Source organism: Protopterus annectens, chromosome 2.part0 (assembly GCF_019279795.1).
Source record: "Protopterus annectens isolate FY-2018-M chromosome 2.part0, PAN1.0, whole genome shotgun sequence".
NCBI lineage: Eukaryota > Metazoa > Chordata > Ceratodontiformes > Protopteridae > Protopterus > Protopterus annectens.
Genome location: NC_056728.1, coordinates 988890338 through 988914087, shown reverse-complemented (window position 1 = coordinate 988914087; position 23750 = coordinate 988890338). Strand labels below are relative to the sequence as shown.

Genomic DNA, 23750 nt, shown 5'->3' with positions numbered 1-23750 from the left:
TATGTTTCTGTTGGGGGGAAACAGAAAGTGCAATACATGAACATTGTACTGTACTTCTTCAAATTTTTTTGCCAGTTGCTTCAGAATGCTGGTTGCTTGAGTTCTGGTTAACTGAGAGTTACTATAGTAGTCATTGCATCCACATCAGCACCAAGAGCCTGCCTGGTCCTCATAGAAATTGGTACATCAGTCTGGTTTCCGCGCCATCAACTGTCAGGTGGTGTGCAATATACAGGGTATTATTTACAGTGTTGTGAAGTGCTTAACCATTATGCCAACCTCTCCTCAAGGCAGACGTTCATAGCTGAATACTAGGGTTAACATCAATAAAGGGCTATTTTTAAGCCCAGACAATTATCTGAGGTCAGAATCAAACCTTGTACCTTGCATCTATGATGTGAAGAGCTTAACCATTATGCTATTTTCTTCCCGTCTGTGTACAAACCCAGGCAATTCCCAAGATTCCCACATCTGGCACAAGTCTGACCATATATATTTGTACAGGGGTAATTTCCCACTGGAACATCTAATTGGTGATACTGGATATATCCTTGAGACATGGCTCATGTTACTGATCCAAAATCCAGAGAGCAATGCTGAGGTGACATACAAATCTGCAATGTTACTTAGATATAACATTGTTGAGTTTTTGTTCAGATTGTTGACCCTCTTATGCTGCCTAGATCCCTCTTTTTGTGCACTGCAGCAACGTCCAGTGACCTGCAGAAAGGTATTTACTGTCTGTGCAATGCTGCACAACATGGTAGCACACAAACAGTTAAAGAAGGGGATTGCCATCAGACAGACCAGACCCAGCAACAGAGAAGGCAGCAGATGAGGAGTTATTGGAGGAACCCATTGCAGGGGAACCCCTCTCAAGGCAGAAGCAGGCACAATATTCTGTGGCACTGGCAATAATCTGGTGTCAGGTCCACATCTATGGGACAGATTAAACATAAAAATTAAAACCGATGCATCCAGTACTACACCCAGGCTATGCAGTACAGAGCACTGACTGGCCATACTGTGCATCAGACATTACCTGATTCATGTTTCACTCATGGATAAGCAAGGCGAAGTTGTCATAATTTGCACAGCTGGTGTGTGACATAGAGACAAGGATCAGCAACAACTATACAGGTGGAAGTAGGGATAGATCAAGGACATGGAACAGCTATTGTGTTATAAGGCTAAGTAATTGGGACAGCTTTATATACTGTATAAGGAATGAATGGATCTTCCTGAGTGGGGCAGAAAGCAATATGTTAAGGGTGCTTGCACAAGTCTAGTGCCAGGGAACACAGCTGCAGCACATGGTCAACAGCTGCACTGACATAGATGTGATGGCAGCTATGTGCTGTGAGTGATGCAGATCATGAATGTCCTTTACTATTAGGGCATCCCCATCATGGAATGGTACTGCCAGCAGCATCTACTGGCCAGGATGGCATGGACTTGTGTGACCATGACTAAGCATCCATGTAATATGAGTGATTGCCAAGGAGGCTACTTCTGCTAGATTGGTCTCATCATGTCACATTATGTTCACCACTAGTAGGAGGAGTCAAGGAAGTGACACAATGTGGCCTCAAGGTAATTGCCTGTGTAACTATAGTTGAGACAGAGGCGTGACAGCTACATGTACGGCAGTGGCCCTGATGCATAGATATACAAGCCCCCCATGGAAGCAGCAACATCTGTCAAGTGGCAGTCCAATATCCTAAGCAGATGATACAAACATTGCAGGCCCTTGTGTATGTTGTCATGTATGCCACTCAGTGTGTTAATCATCTCTACCATGGCATTTGTGGTGGTATCTGTCTGTGAATCACTAATTGCACATCCATTGATTTATGCTATGTGTAATGCCTAGTTTGGACATTGAGTAGGAGACATTGTGTTGCCATCCATTGGCATTAAACTTTCTAGTGCTATCATCATGTCCTGTGGTGACACCACTAACCACTGCAGGTGCATTAGCTAGTGACAGCAATGAATTTTGTGTTGGGCTGCTATGCATGTCACATTCTTCCACATCCAATGGAGATGAAGATTCAGGTTCCAAATGCCAAATAGCTGTATCAGTGGATGTACTGTAGGTGTGAGGGTTTGTCCACAATGTGACCATCTTAGGCTATACCACCATGTGCCTCACAGAGAGCATCCACAACCTGCACCATCTACCGAGTGTCTACCACACCCAGACCATTTCTATGTGTGTTGCAACTGCACTCCTGTAGGGGAGGGTTCACAGTCTGACACATATGTCTGTCTATCTGTCTGTCGAGAACCTACAGAGTTATACAGTTCATTCATTATGTTGAGCAGTACAATGGGTGGGCTATCTGAATTTACGCCCTGTATGCACACATTCCCAATTCCAACCTTTCTGTGTTGTCTATTGCACTATTTTCAGTTTATTGTTGAGTACCTCCCAAATAAGTCACATATATTAATTCTATATCCCTAGCTGCCCATGGTATGTGTACCCTTACCACACCAACTGTAGAAAGCTTTTCTTTTTTTGTAGAACAATGCATTAATCTCTGTTGGAAATCTGCTTGATGTAGTACAGAAAAATCAATAGACCAGTGAGCATCTCAATAGTGATGTGTTTTACTGCACGATTATGGGTCTTGTAACATAGTAATTACAGTAGTTATGAAATGGTCTGAGCTACACATGTAGCCCTACAGTGCACTGCAAGGCCTATGTTTGTTCATGGACATGCATGGTAGGCCATGGTACATATTGTACATGCAGCTCCTTGACATGCACATATGAGTGGGCATCTACAGCCCATTCATCAGCTTATAAGGATTATTGATTATTCATGAGCAGTACCTTTAACAATGTCTGTGTTATCTTTCCATTTACTAGAGTCATATGAAAGTTATTGCCTTGTTGAAGTGAGTATGTATCTGCTCAGGTTCCTCTGTGCATCCCAGTTTCACCAATCCAAATAATTCATTGACTAGAAGCACTGGTACAAAGCAGGAGCCAAACACCCACAATCCTTTATTTTAATAAAAAAATACAGGTTTCAAATTACTAAGAACACTTGACAACTACAAGTAATGTTATGATTTACTAATATTTCGGGGGGGTACCCCCAGCTAATTTCAGACATTGATTTACATACCCTATTATGTACCATAACTGATACTGCAATTTATGCAATATCCCTGCTTTGTTATGACTAGAACAGTAGTGTAATATTTTTAAATTAATGACATATCTACTGTCATGCAAGAATTTCCATTCATTGACTACAATGTTTATGAAGTGGACACTTTTGTTCTCATCACTAATGTTGCTGTAATGTTTCTTAGTGCTAAACTCCTAATTATTTTCACATTTCTACCATCTGCTAGCTATGGAACTTCTCTGGTCCCATCTTTGCAGCCACTGCATGCTGGAGCCCATTTGCACTGTCCCTGATGCATAATTATGTATTTTTAAGGCTTCCTCCTCTTTTTACTTGTTTCACCATCTCAACCAGATAAAGTTTCCTTATTATACACAATGAACAAAACTGCTTTATTTTCACCAGATCAATTTTTTTAGTGCATAGAAGCTTCCTGGTTATTTTATATACCTGCCAGGAATTATAGTGTAAAGCTAATTTCCTCTGTTGTACCTTATGGCATCTACCTTTGTCACATCTTATATTTGCTTTGTAGTTTATATTTTCAAAATCTCTACCCTTTATATTGCTCTGGATCCACACCCTTACTTTCAAAATAAAATTTAACACTTTTCCCTATAGTAATTTTGCCAGTCAAGACTCCTTATACACTTCTCTTTCATAGTGTATGTCATATTTTCCTACTCCAAAAATTAGCTAAAATGGATTTTAGTTAACAACCTTAACCAACTGGTCCCAAGATGTCAGATGGTCAAAAATTATTTCACAGTTTCTATCCAGTAACATATAGGTGTTCCACAAATATCAGTACTTGGGCCTACATTCCTCAGTATCTTTATCAGTTATATGTATACTTGTATTTCTACTGGCACCTTAATCCTATATGCAAATGACTCTGCCCTTACTTGTTGAGCAAACTCCCTTAAACAACAATAACAGCACATAAATCAACACAATTTATAGCATAGAACAACGGATCACAGGCACAACTTTTGCTTAATGCCAATAAAACCAAACTACTGTTATTTCGCTCGGGGGAATCTGTATTATCTTAAAAATATATACCAAATGAAAAAGTTACCCATGCTTCTTAGTATAATTTTGGACAACAAACTACATGTTGCTAAAGGCATCAATTATGTTCAATCAAAAACCAATAATAAATTAGGCAAGCTCTAGAAATCAAAACACTACTTAACTGAAGCAGCTCAAATTAACATAAACCGTACACTTAACAAAATCTTAGCAAAGTGAGTAGTCCAATGATATGGGATATAATTGGACTCCACCTCAATTAAAAACTAAAACCAAAGCAAAGTGGGTAGTCTTACTACTATTTAATAAATGTATGTGATGAGTGGAGTTACTGATCTGTCATTTTCTCAGTTCCATAGGGTGTTTTTAGTTGTTTGTTTTGTTCAGACCATAATTTTGTCAAGCCTCCTCTTCTCATCATCCATTCTAATAGTCAGAAAGCCTACCTACAAAATCTAAAAAAAATACCACAACATAGCAAAATTTGCTGCAGATGACACCAATAAAACTCATTACTGTGAAACCCTTCAAAAAATTACATAGCTAAAATTACAACACTTTTTGACATTTACTCAACTGAAAACTACTACACAAAAAGTACAAACCACATATATATTCACCTATTGCCACACTGGCAGAAACGTGTGTTCAGTCTAGAAACCTCAGATCATAACCTGTAAATCGCTTACAAGTATCCAAACAAAATAATCATGCCAGTGGCTCCTTGCTCAGTGCTTAAGTTGCTATGGAGCCCAATCTTTTTTTTTTTTGTATAGTCAGCGCCTGAGATTTCTTCTACTCTCTGTTATTTTTCCTTTGGAATACTGGAAAGGTTTTACTGTCAGGTTTTGTCTATGGGCTGTGCCATTATCGGAGGAATGACAAGCAGAATCCTCTTCAGCTTTCTGGATCATGTTTTGTTGGATAAGCTGTTTTTTTTTTTTATTTCTTCCTTCTTCTGTTCTGCTTTAGAAATGTCTTTGTCCTTCTGATATAGGCAATCTCCAAACTCTTGACCCCACACAGTTTGGCTTTGTCAAGGGGAGATCCTGCCTGCTGAAACTGGTTGACTTCTTCGAGGCAGTCACCAAGGCTGTGGATGAGGATAAGGCAGTACATACATCCTACCTCAACCTGGCCAAAGCCTTTGAAACCATTCCCCACTCAGGTATCATTGATAAGCTCACTAAACTAGGCATCAATCCTTAGATCACTAGGTGGGTTTGACTCACAGACAGGACCCACAGAGTGAAAATTGCAGATTCCAAGTCAGACTGTCGACCAGTCACGAGTGGAGTCTCACAGGGCTCAGTTCCAAGCTCTCTCCTGTATGGCATCTACTTCTCAGAAGTCCAGGCCAACACAGAAGGACTTTGGCTGACCAAGTTCATTGATGACTGCAAGCTAGGAATCATTATCAACTCCTCAAGTGATGCATACATCCTACAAAAGGGGCCTCTCTGAGACTAATGACTGGTGTCGGAACCATGGTCTGAAGCTTAACGCCAAAAAATGCGTTATTGTCTCCTTTGGCAAAAACTTAGTTCCCATGAATTATCACATTGATGGGAGCCCAATGAAAACTGAAGGGCCCATATGAGACCTGGGCACCCAGCTCAACAGCCACCTCACTTTTAACCACCACATTGCCACTGTGGTCAGAATGAACTTCTACATGGCACATCTTATAATCAAAGGTTTCGCATCCAGGAAGAAAGAGGTCATCATCCCTCTCTACTCATCCCTCATTAGACCAGTCATCAAATATAACACCCCGTTTGGCATGTACCTGACCAGGCACCTACAACAGCTGGAGAGGCCACAAAAGTACCTCACAAAAAGGATCCTAGGCCTTAAGCACATGTCCTACATGGACAGACTCAAGAAAATTCAGCTGTTCTCATTCCCTTTCATCTACTTAGAGGTGATCTCTGCTTGACTTACAAAGTCATGTCCGACCCAACCCTATTTGAAATGCTACACCTAAAGAAATCCCAATCCCCCTGCGCCACACACTCCAGCAATCACAACCCCATTACTACAATTAACACAACATGCTGGAGGGACAGGTTCATCTCCCAAAGACTGCACATACTCTGGAATAAGCTTCCCATTCATGTCAAGCAGAGCACCTCACCTGGCCCTCTTCAAGAGAAATCTTGACGAGTGGATGGGTAACAGAAAGTTCACTCCAGGGATCATTCCAGTTGCCCTACTGGATAGGAGCACTGTGAACTAACATCAGGGGGCATGGTGCCTGGGCAATTGTTTTGGGCTAGGCTTGTAAAGGCTCCAGGGCTATTAGCCTAGAACACACCTATAAAAAAATATTCTAAAGATAGCTTGATATAACAATTTGAGTCACACATCTGCCTCTTGACATTCTCTGATTGCAGAAATAAACTTTCTTATCTTCTGCCTGCTGCACAGTGAACAATCATTTTCCATGAGCACTCCGATGTCCCACTTGATAACAGTTAGCCTTTCTGCCACAGTTTTGTCAGGAGCAGTTCTTTCTGCTGATATGACTGCATCTTTAATACTATAGGTGCTTTTCGTCATCCCTCATAGGATGACTTCTTCAGACAGATCATTAAAACGAAAACCTCAGCTTTTATACCATCCTTTTGTTAATCAATTAAACAATTATTTAATTAAACAAGCAATTAGCATTAAAATAAAAATACAAAGTCAAGAACCATTTTTAAATTAAAATAATCTTTGTGCAATCAGAAAATAGATATAAATAACTCATCAGTGTAATGATCGCTTCACTTATAAAAAGCATTACTATCAAAAAATCAAAATATAATTCTAAGAATAAAGACAAGAGTATAAAAAATGTGCATAAACAAAATATGTGTAAAAAATGAATGTATGTATGTATAAAACAGAATATATTTTAAGAAAAATTTCATATATGAAAAAATGTTTAGGTATAAAAAGTGTATGGGTGTAAACATTCAACATGACATTCAACCTTGAAAGTAAGATAATAAGGGAAATACTTTATAAAAACTGGTTAATATTACGTTATGATAAGAAATGTTCCGCACAATTTTCTCCTTTTCCCAGAATAGTGTATAGGAAGGCTAAAAACCTCAAAACGTTATTAATGAATAAGAAAACTTTGGTAACAGGTAAACCAAAAGGTACAGTCACCTGTGGAACCTGTAAATGCTGTAAATATATAAAAACTGGTTGTACTCATGTAATTAACAATCAGACTTATACTTTCGATCATAGATTTGATTGTAATTCAAGAATGGTGGTGTATGGAGCTCTGTGTGTGAATTGCCCATGTTTTTACATAGGCAAAACAGAAAGGAGAATGCGTGATAGGATATATGAACACATTAACGCAATTTCCAAACTAAAAACTGAAAATGCTCTTGCTAAGCATATTCTCTCTTATCCATACCATTCATTTCAGTTTATAGGAATAGACCAAATTATATCTGAGAACCGAAGGGGTCCTTCAAGTTTACTCCTAGAAGAACATGAATTAACTTGGCAGATCAGGACTGATGCATTTACAGAACCAGGTCTTAATGACCAATGTAATATATCATGTCTTCTTAAACTGAGAAGTTTAGAAAGATAATTACATATTTTGACATTTTTCTGTGAATTTCTTTTTTTCTAATTCATGTGTACTGTGTTTTCTTACGCTGACCCTTAAATGGCTATACACAGAGTGTCGGCTGTAAACAATAATACCATTGGATATTTTCCTTTTACTTATTTATATATATTTATTAAACGCTAGCCTGGTATTTATTTAAAGTAGATGTTTTTTAATAACTGGTTTATTTGTGAGAAGATTTTATTCCTCAAACTAGCTTTTTTTATGAAAGTATGATAAGAGGTGTAATTAAATTAACCATTTGGGGGTATACATCTCTTCACTTCAACAACTTAAAATATAAGTTTTTGATTATAAAAAAATTTTTACCCCTTTACATATATTTTTTATACATACTTACATTTTTTTATACCCATACGCTTTTTATACCTAAACATTTTTTCATATATGAATTTTTTCTTAAAATATATTCTGTTTTATACATACATACATTCATTTTTTACACATATTTTGTTTATGCACATTTTTTATACTCTTGTCTTTATTCTTAGAATTATATTTTGATTTTTTGATAGTAATGCTTTTTATAAGTGAAGCGATCATTACACTGATGAGTTATTTATATCTATTTTCTGATTGCACAAAGATTATTTTAATTTAAAAATGGTTCTTGACTTTGTATTTTTATTTTAATGCTAATTGCTTGTTTAATTAGATAATTGTTTAATTGATTAACAAAAGGATGGTATAAAAGCTGAGGTTTTCATTTTAATGATCTGTCTGAAGAAGTCATCCTATGAGGGATGACAAAAAGTGCTTAACAGAATAAATTCGTTTGCAGTTTTTTCCTTGCCTGAGATTTTCGTTTTTTAGAAAAGTTTGTTTCTGTTTCTTTATTCAACAGTTTGTGAATTTTTTACTCTCTTGGCGATGGAAAATTCAAATCAAGATGATATTACTGAAAATAGCAGCAGTCCGCTGCTTCCTGATAACCAGTTCGGATCCAACAATGACTGTAACCTGACGGCTTTGATCTTGGCGCTTACACAGCGCGTAGATGATTTGGCAACTAGATTTGAATCTGGCTGTGTCTCCTCAGTTAACCATCCAGAGACCAACGTCAGTTTAGACACCGGTATTACACCAGCTCAACGAGAACACTGCTCGCTAACAAGGAGCCAGCGGGCTGAAAATGCCACTGCCCAGGATAACAATGATGACAACTTAAGCCCGAATAGGTCACTTATTCGTGACCGGATTAACGAAAACCTTTCAGACGGAAGAAGCGTCGGAGAGCTTATTGGGAATCCAACCTTTGAGAATTGGCTTACGGATACCAGCAAACTAGATTTCTGGGGCCATTTAAACACTGGATCACCGGCAGAAGACGCTGATAATATTCAGGTTAGTGCAACCTCTCTAAGTAACAAACTTAAACTACTTGATACAAGAATTTTAAAAATTAAAAAACTTCAACTGGAGGTGAGTTACCTTCAGGGCTGCATTAGTGAAAACCTGGTACCTAAAGGTTTACGCTACCATGTGTATCCAACGGGGCTTATTGAAAATTTGCTGTTCCATAAAGAACTGGTGACATTTTTTGATCAGCAAGGCATTGCATTACTTAAGTTAATGATTAAACATTATGGTTTGCAAATTATTGATCTGTCTAATGAAGTTAAGGAATTGAACGAGGAAATCCTGTTGAACAATGACTTTCCTCGTTATAAGTTTGAGTATGAGCGTTCTTTTTCTCCTATTGACCAGTTACTGACCAAGCTTAAACTTAATAAGAATAGAAAAATGGCTAGGGACCGTTTGGCATATAGAAACGGTACTGCCTACCCGAAACATCCATTATCCCAAACGGCATCCATCAATCCGGCTATGAATCGTGAAATGATTGTAGAACCTAACATTGAAGAAAGTAATTCTTCTAAAGGGAAAACACAATTCCAACAGAACTCTAACAACCAACGAATCCCTGACAACAACAATTGGGCTAACCGGTTACGAGGAAATCGGGAAAGAGTTGAAGGTTTTCACAATCAAAATGACTCTTTGGACTGCTTGGACAGTTTTGACTATGAATACCAGGGAGCGATACCAAAGAATAACAACAATTCTTTAGATCAAAGGTTTCAAAAAAACAGCAAGCATCCATTAAACAAACCAAGACGCTAACGTTAAACTCAGGACTGCCTAAAATTACTTTTAACAAAACAGGGGACTTTAAGATATACAACTATTCCAGTATGGAAATAGAACCGTGCTTCGCTGAGTTACTATCTAAGGGACACACGTTTATTCCATACCAACATCTGAACCTTGTTGAATGTATTAAGGACATCAAAATGTTCGTCCGTAAACTGAATTTAAACCTATTATTGGGCGACTCAGAACCTAATACTTCTCAGTATTACATCCCCAGTGACTATAATCCTCCCCTTCACCCAGCACTCCAGACGTTTGAATCTATTATGGAACTTGATGTTCGGAATTTGGCTGACAGAAACAAAACAGTCTTCCACACCAACAACAATCGTAGCAGATCATCTAATATTACACCTGATTAAAGCTCTTTTTTAAAGTTATTTGCAAATCTTAACATCAGGGCCATCAAACCTGACAAAGGTGGAGGGATGGCGTTATTTGACCAATATGACTATGTTGATAGGGTTTCTACTATCTTGAAAAATGAAACTTATAAAAGAGTTAGTATTAATGAAGTCAACCTAGCTTATAGGCTTATTAACAGTTACTTCAGCGATTTATTTATAGAAGGGTACATTGACATCGATATGTATAATTACATTAAAATGGAATGGCCTAAAATTCCAGTTCTGTTTGCCATCCCAAAATTACATAAAAATCTAGAAAACCCTCCATTTAGACCATTAATTGATGGCAGGAACTCAATAACATATGCTAGTGCCAAGTTAGTTGATAATATTTTGAAGAAATATTTAACTACAGAAACTAGGATTAGCAAAGATTCTTGGGCTTTTCTAAGTAAGATTAACGAAATTGAATTTAACAAAAACTTCAATTTTTTAACAGTCGATGTCGTTGATTTATATACATCCATACCACATGACATAGGCCTTGAATGGGTCAACATTTACTTAGTTAAAAAAGGAGCTGCATCTTCAGAAGTATATTTAGTAACATCTTTATTAGATATTATTTTGACCAACAACTTTTTCTTATTTAACAATGAGTTCTACTTACAAAAATGTGGAGTAGCAATGGGGTCCCCAGTAGGGGCAAGTTTCGCAAATATGGTAATGGCTTACTGGGAGGAGAACTACATTATAAAGTCTCTTTATTTCTCTAACCATGTAAAGTATTATACACGGTTCCTAGATGATATTTCATCTGTTTTGAGGGTAACGAGCTATTAGCCTCTGACTTGGTCAACTTCTTCAATAATTCTACTAGCTTCTTGAAATTTACATGTAACTTCCAGACGAACACTATAAACTATCTGGACGTTTGGTTATTTAAGGATTATGATAAAAAACGGTTTCTCGCCAAGATTTTTAGGAAGGAAACCTATAGTAATTCATTTCTTCATTTTACCAGTCTACACCCCCATTTTCAGAAAAAAGCAATTGTGAAGGGCCAAGCTATAAGAGCAGCCAGGATGATATCTAGACATGAAGACTTTATGGAAGAATGTAAATTATTAGAAGACATGTTTAGACATAGGGGATATCCTAATGAGTTTATTAACGATATACTTGATGAAGTTATTGCTAAGAGGGTAAATGGAGTTATTAACCCAATTTTGAATAAAATGAACAACTTGAATGATGATACTCTAGCTAATCAACTGACACTGGTTCCACAAACTAATACATGTGAAACCAATAATCATGAGATTGTCCTAGAGTTAGATGAAAAAAGTACTTTTACTGACAATATTGCGACCACTTTTATCATGACATTCAACCTTGAAAGTAGATAATAAGGGAAATACTTTATAAAAACTGGTTAATATTACGTTATGATAAGAAATGTTCCGCACAATTTTCTCCTTTTCCCAGAATAGTGTATAGGAAGGCTAAAAACCTCAAAACATTATTAATGAATAAGAAAACTTTGGTAACAGGTAAACCAAAAGGTACAGTCACCTGTGGAACCTGTAAATGCTGTAAATATATAAAAACTGGTTGTACTCATGTAATTAACAATCAGACTTATACTTTCGATCATAGATTTGATTGTAATTCAAGAATGGTGGTGTATGGAGCTCTGTGTGTGAATTGCCCATGTTTTTACATAGGCAAAACAGAAAGGAGAATGCGTGATAGGATATATGAACACATTAACGCAATTTCCAAACTAAAAACTGAAAATGCTCTTGCTAAGCATATTCTCTCTTATCCATACCATTCATTTCAGTTTATAGGAATAGACCAAATTATATATGAGAACCGAAGGGGTCCTTCAAGTTTACTCCTACAAGAACATGAATTAACTTGGCAGATCAGGACTGATGCATTTACAGAACCAGGTCTTAATGACCAATGTAATATATCATGTCTTCTTAAACTGAGAAGTTTAGAAAGATAATTACATATTTTGACATTTTTCTGTGAATTTCTTTTTTTCTAATTCATGTGTACTGTGTTTTCTTACGCTGACCCTTAAATGGCTATACACAGAGTGTCAGCTGTAAACAATAACACCATTGGATATTTTCCTTTTACTTATTTATATATATTTATTAAACGCTAGCCTGGTATTTATTTAAAGTAGATGTTTTTTAATAACTGGTTTATTTGTGAGAAGATTTTATTCCTCAAACTAGCTTTTTTTATGAAAGTATGATAAGAGGTGTAATTAAATTAACCATTTGGGGGTATACATCTCTTCACTTCAACAACTTAAAATATAAGTTTTTGATTATAAAAAATGTTTTACCCCTTTACATATATTTTTTATACATACTTACATTTTTTATACCCATACGCTTTTTATACCTAAACATTTTTTCATATATGAATTTTTTCTTAAAATATATTCTGTTTTATACATACATACATTCATTTTTTACACATATTTTGTTTATGCACATTTTTTATACTCTTGTCTTTATTCTTAGAATTATATTTTGATTTTTTGCTAGTAATGCTTTTTATAAGTGAAGCGATCATTGCACTGATGAGTTATTTATATCTATTTTCTGATTGCACAAAGATTATTTTAATTTAAAAATGGTTCTTGACTTTGTATTTTTATTTTAATGCTAATTGCTTGTTTAATTAGATAATTGTTTAATTGATTAACAAAAGGATGGTATAAAAGCTGAGGTTTTCGTTTTAATGATCTGTCTGAAGAAGTCATCCTATGAGGGATGACGAAAAGCGCTTAACAGAATAAATTCGTTTTCAGTTTTTTCCTTGCCTGAGATTTTCGTTTTTTAGAAAAGTTTGTTTCTGTTTCTTTATTCAACAGTTTAATACTATAGGTCTTGCCTTTTTTTTTCATGCCCAAATTTGTAGCATAGGCGCAATGTGACCATTCAATCAATACATTCTACTGTGGAATTCTAGCACAGTTGCTTATCTGAACTTACATTAAATTCATGCAATATGTTCCTTCCAGTTTCTCTGGTACAACAGAAAATCTCAGGTTTTCTCTCCATGCTCTGTCTTCTAGCTCTACTATTTTTTGAAACACGTCTTCTTGACAAACTTCATATTCAGCCAGTCTTTCCTTCATTTTCAGCCTCTGTTTTCATTTGGTTTATCAGCTGATCTGAATAGCCATTTAAAGCTTATTTAATTCTTACTAGCCTGTCATTTGACTATACATTTTATTTTATTTATTTTACATTTGTTGACCGGGCTAGTCTAACTGGATATATGTCCATTTTCAGTAGAGGCCCGGGGAGAAAAGCTCCTGCAAGTTACAAAGACAAGTATACAATATAACAGTAGACAAGTTTACAGAAAAATAGATACAATAAAAAAAATGACATGAAATAAAAACACTTAGTAACAATTTTAGTAAGGGATACTCATAAAAAAGAAGTAAGACTTTTTTGTTATGAGGTTAGAAGATAGGGAAAGAGCAATAGTTATCAGATGAGAGTAGAAGTTCACTTTTATCAAGGAAGTATACACTATAGTAGCATGAGCAATAGGAACCAAGTTTAGTTATGAAATTTTTGTATATTGGGTATAATCAGTCAGGGTTGGAGCAGGGACAAAGCCAATGATTCTTTAGATATTCTTTAAGATGCTTTTTGAATAGATGTATGGAGGCAAGTGAAGACAGTCCAGTTGGAAGTTGATTCCAGCTTTTACCTACTGTGTTGGAAAAGAGTGAGTCCCCTGCTTTGTTGTTTGATTTGACATTAGAAACTAGAGGTTTGCTTGCTGAGCGAAGTGTAGGGAGATTTTTGTAGGGGGCGATTAGATTAGTGAGGATTGGTGTATTATTGAGGTGATAGAGGATTTTTGGGTTATCACAAGTTGCTGATAGAGTAGCTTATTATTCAGTTCAAACCATCCCAATTGTTTGAGGTTATGAAGTGGTGAGTTCTATAGGGGGAACAGGTAGCAAATCTAGCTATGTTATTATGACAGGTGGAAAGTTTATTAATGTTATTTCTAGATAGATTAGTATAAATTGCAGAAGCATAGAAGAGGGTAGAGGAAAGGTGGGTCTGCACAAGAGTAATTCTGGATGGAGGGGTAAGGAAGGGCTTGATTCTATAGAGAGCGCCTAATTTTTTGTTGACAGTTTTTATTGTTGAATTAATGTGTTCATCAAAGCTAAGGGAGTTGTCAATTGTAACTTCTAGTAAGCGGGTAGAGGTATCAGGGACTATATTAGTGCCATTGCTAGAGGTTACTATGAAGTTAGGGATAGACGACTTAGGAGTAGAAGCAAAGAGTAGTAGTTTTGGTTTTTTGGGGTTCAGAAGGAGGCAGTGTTCCATGAACCATTTTTCAACAGTGTTTAATACTGATTGGATTTGGAGTTGAAGAGAGTTTATGGATTTGGCAGAACAAATTAATGTTGAGTCATCTGCATATTGGATGCAAGTGGCTTGTGGAATATTGGTATGTAGATTGTTAATAAATAATGAGAAGAGAAGAGGACCTAAAATCGAGCCTTGAGGTACACCAATTATCACTGGGAGGGAGGAAGAAAGGGTATTATTTCAAAGGACAGCCTGCTGTCTGTTTTCAAGATAGGATTTAAACCAAAGAAGTGATTGTGAGTCAAGTGATTGGGCTTTTAGGATTTCAATGAGTAAGTTGTGATTCACCATGTCGAAGGCCTTTGAGAGATCTATAAATAGGGCAGAAGAGAAAGTATTGTTGTTACGATTTTCATTAATAGTGTTGGTGAAGGATAGTAGAGCAGTAGTAGTGCTGTGGAATGGTCTAAAGCCATGTTGGCAACTGGCAAGCAGATTATTGTGGATAAGGTGGTCAAGTAGCTGTCTATGTATGCATGTCTCCATTATTTTAGCAATGGGTGAGAGTAAGGCTATAGGCCTAAAATTTGATAGCTCAGTAGATGTGCCACCTTTGTATAGGGGGATGATGTGGGACACTTTCCATATGGATGGGATTTTGCTTTCAGAGATAGTTCTATTTATAAGGATGGAGATGGGGTAGGCAATGGCTTTAGCTGCTATTTGTAGGTATTCTGCTGGAAGGCAATCAGCAGAAGGGGTGCAGGGTTTGAGTTTTTGAAGGAATTTAGAAATGAGGGATGTAGGAACAGGTTGTAAATGAAAAGTAGGAGTTGTAGGATTAGGGGTGTTTAGAGGCAATGTGGTGCTTGGTGGTATAGAATTTGCAAGGTTTAGAATGGCTTCAGTAAAATAGTTATTGAAAGCATCTGGAATCTGGTTGGAGTTATTTTGGAATCCAGAAGGTGAAGGAGTTTTAGAGTGTCCTGGTTGAAGTAGTTTGTTAATGACTGACCAGAATTTTTGAGGTTGTGCTTTTGGGATTGAATGAGCTTAGAGTAGTAGTCTTTTTTTATCTCTGAGAAAGTCTTTCTTGGTGGCATTTCTTAATTGTTTGAAATAAAGGTGATCTGATGGACTTTTAGAAGCTCTCCATTTGTTCCATATTTTATTTCTGAGGTGGATCTTTTGCCTAGTTTCCTTTGTTAGCCAGGGGGCAATTTTGGTCCTTCGGCAGGAGGATCTAATTGGGGCATGGGAGTTTAAGATTTGTAGGAATTTTGTATTGAAAAAGGTTACTGCTTCATCTAGTTGGAGGTTTAGCATAGGAGACCAATCACATGCTTTGAGTTCATTTTGGAAGGATTAAGGATTGAAGTATTTTTTTGAGCAGCAGGTTATAATATTATGAAAATTAGGACAATGGGTTTTCTGCCTAATAACATAGGTTATCATGTGGTCACTAATATCGTCTGGAAGGACTCCTGGTTTATAGGTAGTAAGATGGCTATTGAGAAGGATCCAGTCTAAGGTGGTAGCTTTATTACTTGGTTTATGGATTCTGGTAGGAGTGGTAATTATTTGAGAGAAACCATGTAGATTTATGTGATTGGTAGGATTGTGTAAAGAGCAAGTTATCCAGTCTATATTAAAGTCTCCTAGAATAATGGTTTCTTGAGGCAGGTGTGAGGAGAGCTGATAGAGTATGCTTTCAAGTGTATTTATATTATTTCCTGGAGGAAGATATATACAAATAACATAGATGGATTTGGAATTGTTAACTACTAGCTTGGCAGTTAGGATTTCTGCATTGTTAGTTGGTGGTAGGTGCATGTCAAAGGTGCTAACTTGAAGTTCTGATTTGTACAAAATGGCTACTCCACCGCCGTTTTTGATTTTATGGTCATTTCTTAGGATATTGAACCCTGGAGGAATAATTACCTGGTCAAGGGTAGTGGGTTTTAGCCATGTCTCTGTTATGCAGAGAATGTCAAAGGAATAAACTTGTAAGAGTGCATGAAGGTAGGCAGTTTTGTTGTTAATGCTACGGATGTTAAAGTGTGCTATCAGGAGGGATTTAGATGGTCTATTTATAGTGGTGTGATTAGGTGTTGTTGAGTTATTTGGGAGATTGAGTATATGAGTATTGGGACTGGGGTTAGGATGAATATTGCTGGCTAATAGAGGGTGTTTTTGAGGAAATTGGATACACTTTAGAATTTTGTAGATAGTGAGAATGGACCGTTTGATGTGGAGGTAGGTTAAGTGGGTATGTCTATGGTACTTAGGAAGTAGGTATGTAGAGGTACAGGTTATATTACTATGTTGGAGAGTATGTCTTAGGGAATTAGGGAGAGTTTGTTGGTTGGGATAGTGTTCAAGGAAGGAGAATTGTTCAAGGGAGGTTAGTGTGTAAGATATAGTGAGAGCTACAAGAGTTGCAGTTAAGATTAGAGGATGAGTAGAAATTGATTTCTGTGCTGGATCCATTAGGTTGAAAGAGAAATGGTAGAAATCAGTGGAAAGAGAGATTGAATGTGGAGGTATGTGGGAAGGGGGTGGAGAATGGTATGGAAGTAGAGGGAAGGAGGAGGGAGAGGAGAGTTAAGTGTGTTGGTTTGAAAGAGATATGAGAGTGGAAGTAAAGAAGTGTGGTGGATTGGGTAAGATAAGGGTTCATAAAAAAGAGTAAAAAGGAGGAGGAAGAAAAGTTTCTATACTGTGTAGTGGTTCAAAGTAGGGTGAGGAAGGAACAGGTGTTGGAAGTAATCCTAAGAATAGTTAAGATAGGAAATTGCAGATGTGGGGGGTGTGGTAGAAGTGTGGCAGGGAGTTTTGATAGGGGGAAGAAACAGGAAGGGGAGTGGTAAAGGAGGTATATAGTTAGGACCACTGGGGGCGGGTGGGAATTGGGGGTAGGGTAGGGGAGCGGAGTGAGCCCGAAGGGCGAACGGAGCGGGTTAGAGCAGGTAAGTAACAGATTCCCTGGAGTCAATCAGAGAGGAGGAGGAAAGCCAGAGACTGATGCAGTAGTCACAGGTAAGTATTGAGTGACGTCTGTAGTTCAAATGACAGAAGAAAAGGGAGATAGGATGAAGGATAAGACAATAGAGTGGAAAGGGAAAGAAAAAGAAAGGCTAAAAGGATAGAGAGGAGATCCTAAAGAGAGTGAGAGAAGAGATTAGTGGGTGAGAAAAAGGTAAGATGAGAAAAGGGGAACTCAGGTAGGGGAGTAGTATCATTAAATTAGGAGAAATCAGAGGAAAGGTAATAGCAAATAGGTTGGCAAACAGTGCCCTCTAGTGGTCAAGGAGCAGAATGCGGGATGTTAGAAACAAATAGTAGCTAGAGGTGACTCCGACAGAATAAGTCAGGGAGGGGGGAATACACCGCAGGTACAAGGACAGGTATGGGTCTGGCTGCTGGCTATCTGACTCAGTGCCTTAAACAATCTGTAAAGCTGGGTAGGAGATATCTAGAAGGTTAGACTAAGTTTACACAATGGTTGCAGAGAGGATAAGTCTAAATACACTTTAATGTTTAAGATCAGGGAGGAAACATACTTTCTTATTTGATTGACTCAGGAAGGATTATAGTCCGAGTGAGTCAGCAGAATTAGATGACCTCACGTTAGGAGGTCATTTATCCTGTGTCTTACCTATTTTAAATAGTCCTGAATGCATTTGATTTATTTTTTCCTCTAAATTACTGGAAGTCCTCTCTTATACTAAGGTTGAGATCTGAATTGCTTTTTGCTGAACAGCTGCAAGACTCTTCCCTATCAGAGTTTCATTTTTCTCTTATAAACGAGTTTTGCTAGATGCTTTCCAAAGTTTCTGTTTTCACACTAGAAGAGCTCTGTTCAGCCTATTGCTCAGTGTGGAGCCATATTAAAGCCATCTACTGCTTCCTTCCCATATTTCAAGGATCCTCATCTTGCATGTCTCTACTTCTCAACCCCAAACTTCTCCACTGTCCACATGTTCGCAGAATCTCCAGATTTTTGCCTCATAGTTTTGGTCTATTCCTCATAAAAAAATCATGTTTTTCTGGCAAATCACTGCGATGATCTGAGGACTGAAGTCAATTTTTTCAGAAAATGTATGTTAACACAAATCCTGTTACTGCAGCAACTTTCTATGTTTATGAGAGTCTACCAACTTTCTAAGTTTATAAGAGCAATATTTAAAATATGTCCTATTTTTGGACCTTTGTCCCCCATTTTTGTCAGGCTTAGTCCAGATTTCTTGCACTAAGAGGTTGAAAGCTATGGACAACACTACTTCCTTATACTGCCACTCCTACATTTTTATGTCTTATTTCTCACAGCACTCCATAGCCTCATCTTCATATTCATCTCCACTACTTCACATTCACTCATATTAACACAATTATTGTATTTCACTGATGCTATTTCTCCTTTATTAATAACATGTATACAAAGCAGTGTTAGTTTAGTCTGTCAATTGTTCATCCAAACCTAAACTTGTATTTGTTTATTTTTATTTATTTATTTTACATTTGTTAACCGGGCTAGTCTAACTGGATATATTTCCATTTTCAGCAGAGGCCCGGGGAGAAAAGCTCCACAAAGACATAGTAACTATTACATACGATGCAATAAAGAGCAGCATAAAAATATACTGTATCAGGAAAATATTATACAAAAAAATCAAACTTATTGTATTCAGAATTAACAGTTGTACAATAATGTACTCATCGTTCTTGGAAGCAAAACACAAGCATAACTTATTTAGCATAATCAAACATCATGAGAAAGAGAAAAGGACATTTAAAGACAAAACCATGCTTCAACAGTATGGAATACCTTTTGAGTAATAGTTTATGGCATTAATTATTACTTTACATATAATCTAAATTGTATAATGAAGCTTTTCTCCTTAGTCCACCACTGAAAATGGGCTCTTATTCAGTTGGGTAATCCTAATTAGCAAATGGAAATAAACAAACAAATACAAATTTCATTTGCTTGATAGCAGATGGCGACAGTAAGACTATTTAATCTGTCCTTAACCTTCTGCAATGCCCTTCCTTACCTTCTTACTTACCCTGTTTCCACCTGGCCTATGCCTTCCTGAATACATCTGGAGCTCTTCTCCACCACTCATTCCAGTAGTCCATTCCATGGGTCCAGCTGGATGAGGTCTGCCTGACAGTTCATTGTAGATGTGAGCCATTGGAGGTTGTTAATCTCTAGAAATTATATCAGTCTTTCCCTCAGGATTACCCCCATGACTGTACCTATCACTCTTGGTAACATAACAGGCCTGTAGTCCTCAGGTGTTTTTCTCCTTCACCTCCCGCCACCTCTTACAAGGATGTTACAATTGCTGTATTTTACCTCCTGGCAGTTCCACAGTAGCCAGTGATCTGATGAAGATCTGTGTTGGGGGGTATGCCAACATACTGGCCAGATTTCTGAAGACTCTGTGGACAGTTCATCTGATTCTTGTTTTTATACTGCCTACCTAAAGGCAGGTAGCTCACTCTGAAACTTTTCTATTGGTAACATAACAGGCCTGCAGTTCCTCAGATATTCTATTCTGCTCCTCCACCTCTTACAAGGGTATTACAGTTGCTGCCTTTTATCTCCTGGCAGTTCCACACTAGTCGATGATCTTTTTAAGATCTGTAGGTGGAGAGGGAGTATGCCAACATACTGGCCATATCTCTGAAGACTCTGGGGGGCAGTTCATCTGGTTCTTGTTCTTATACTACATGCTTAATTGCAACCAGTTCCTTCTGAAGTGTTTCTCCATCTGCTTTGGCATCTCATCACTCTTCCCCCATTCTACCGACCTCCCTCCCAGCATGCACCTCTCATTCACTTCTTTTGTGAAGAGTGAAGCAAAATATTCATTGTCTTCCTTGCTTTTCCCCCACTCTTCTGTGAACTCAATCCCGTCTTTACTCAGCCTGGACATTTCTGTCCCCACTCCCTCCCTTCTTTTGTATTGCATGTAAAAAAGCCCTTCTTTCCTTGTTGATCTCTTCTGCTAAATCCCTTTCAGCTTTAGTCTTTGCTGCCCTGATCATCCTTGTTGCCATTTTGCAAGCCTCCCTGTACTATGCATTCTCCACCTTTTCCATTCCATCCATTGTAAGGCTTGTCTTTTGCATTTCCTAGGTAGCCATGTTGGCCTTCTTTTCTCATACCCTCCTGATGCTTGTGTTAAGTAGCTGCCTTTGAAACTCAGCACATATTTTCATGACACATGCTTTGTTTCATTGTTCTTATTTTATATTCATTGTTACTATCCTATAAAAAATGTAACTGCTCTGCCATCCATTTTGAACCATTTGTGCCTGTAATGAAAACTAGATATAGACCAACATGGACTATAAAATAAAACTGTTTACATTATTCAAAATTATTAACTTTAAAATTAACCCTTTCTTTATAATGAATTATGTGTAAAAAATCTAGTGCTTTGAAAATTGGAATAAAATGCCTGAATTAAAACCGTTAACTGTGATTTTATGTATTTTCTTAAAAATGCAAGATGATGGATATAGTATGTTGAGCTGCAATGTACATTTATGTCATGTTTGCCTGCATTATTTTCCAGTGAGACATTTATGTACATTTACTAACACTTCATTACTTTAAAACAATGACAGCTGCTTATTGTAAACAACAGTTTCTTATTAATACTCACTTCATTCATTTATATTGCAGTCACAATGTGTATAAGAAAACAAACTTTGAATTCATAGTAGACTATAAAGCAGCGACAAGATTGACAGTACTGACCTCTTGTTAAGAATTCATGAGTTACTACATAACCTGCATGAAGGTTAGTGTAGCTCTCATAAATAGGTCATGGGGATATTTGAAACATAACTGCGATAAACCAAAGAGGATTGTCATTCCTGATTTAAATGCAAATCTTTCAGCCTGCTGCATTGTCTCCTAATAATGTTTCTAATACACTTTTACCTTTCCCGGAATGTCTTCTAAATGCACCCGTGCATTTGGGAGAGTTCCCTTTGTTGCACATGGGCTGTATGTAATGATCACATATATTGATTATGAATGTACTAATGGCACAATAGACAGCAATTTTGCTTCACATTACCTTCTGCAGTTATGGCTAGGACCTGTTGTTAGAGGACAATGGAACATGCTCTTTTTAGGATATCTGGTAATTACCATTCCTTCAATAATTATTTTTTCTGTCTTTTCAAAGAGGTGTTCCCTGCATATTTTACCAGACCGATTAAGGCAGGTTATCACCCTAGCTGTAAGATCGAACTTTACTTTCCACCAAACAGCACAGACTGTTTTAACCAGGAGAAACAGGAATCAGCCTGTTCCCTGTCAGGATTTGTTTATACACAGAAGAACTACTGTGACAGTAAACTACAGTTATTTAATCTATTACCACTGTTGTACACCTTAACTGAAAATGTTCTTTTGAAACACCGTTTGTATCAGAAGTCTGATCTGCTATTTAGAAAACTGAATTATTTTAATTGGGGTGGGGATAATAGATAGAGATTATAAACTATGTCTGACAAAAACAGAGCAGGAGATGAGTGCTTTTTTTTGTACTTTTGTAGTCATGCATATATTATGGCAGTGACTCAATAATATGCCAATAATAGACACCAAAGAGGCACCTTCCTTTGAGAAAGTGTAGATCCTAGGATTAAAATTAAAACAGACCAAATATGTGCTTTTTAACAACAGTATCTTGGGAACACAGAGCATTAACCTGTTTCCAAGAATAGCATGTGTTACATTAAAGTTTTTATCCTTATTTTTGCTGAACATTTTTCTTTTCTGATAGCGAGCAGTATGCATACAGCAGGTCTCTCCTTGTGCCAGGATACTGTACTGTACTGCTGACTCCTCAGAAAATCTTTCCTATATTTCTTTTCATTACCTGTACATGTTCTATGTGCTACGACATGTAGTTAGTTCTATGAAAGTACTGCATTAACATGCAGGAACATAAAGCAAGATGGTTTTCGATCAGTCCAGCTACCGAGTATTCTGTGTAAGGAGTCTTAATTCTGTTTTACTTACCTCACGAATATCTTTAATGTTGACCGTCTTTTTAGTGTGTGCAACATGTCCCACCACACCAATGTCCAGAGGAAAGACGATTTCAGCATCAGGGGGCACCAGGCATTCCTCCAGAGTAGCATCCTTATGAACATTGAAGAGCCTGGTGGCAAGTTCAGCAATGCCATTCCTCTGCCTGTACATGAAAAGACTGCAACGGTCAGCATGAATGAGGAAACTGATTCTCCTGAGGGTCTTGAAGACAACTTTTTCCATGTTTATGCTCTCCTGCATATCTCTGATAAGTTCAAAAAGGATTTCACTCTCCTCCACTTGGCTGAGCTCCCTGAAAGATGAAAAATCAACAGCTGGTTCATTTCTACCCAACACCTGAGCTATGGCCTCGGGTCTCAACTTCTTGTCAAAATACTTCAGTGCAAAATCAGGGTTTCTATCAAGAAATCGCTCTACTTCTGCTTCGCTGATACTCATTGTAATACTGAATTATGCTACTTATGTTCAGTAACAGGATCAAAAATGCCTTAAAATGGTAGTCCTCCACTGACCTGTGGATTGTATCTGCATGTACAAAAAGTCAAAAACAACCCATTTATGTAAGACACAGCATTGTTCAAAGCTGCAATGCTTCAGCAGTTTGAGCACTGTCTCTGGCAATTGTCTGTCATCAGCAGAACATGTGCCTAATAATGCTGAAGGTGAATCACTGTGAGGACAGATTTTCTCAAGTAAAACATGTCAGGTGACACTGTTTAAGCTGGTTCTTTCTCCTCATCTGGAAGCATGTTATTTTTTTCCTCAGGACTTGAAATATTAACCATTCTCTCTTAATGTTGCTGGACGGGCAGTTCTTCTGTTTTCTTTCTCTGAGCACCAGCACTCATCATTTTTGTGTGAAATGTGTTAACCTTCTAAAGCTGTCAGAATGGATTTACTTTTGTAACAGCTGTGAAGAAGTGAAAGCTCATTAAGTTCTTATTACATTAATCTG

The 23750-nt window shown here is 37.3% G+C and overlaps 1 protein-coding gene across 1 annotated transcript in view; it reads right to left on the bottom strand.

Moving 5' to 3' along the window:
* LOC122792803 (rod cGMP-specific 3',5'-cyclic phosphodiesterase subunit beta-like) overlaps positions 1 to 23283 on the bottom strand; it is an 897069-nt gene extending 873786 nt beyond the window's left edge. The window contains exon 1 of the mRNA XM_044060372.1: positions 22763 to 23283. Coding sequence (XP_043916307.1) covers positions 22763 to 23233 — 471 coding nt within the window. The 5' untranslated portion in view covers positions 23234 to 23283. The remainder of the gene's footprint in view (positions 1 to 22762) is intronic.
* Between the last annotated feature and the right edge of the window lie 467 nt (positions 23284 to 23750).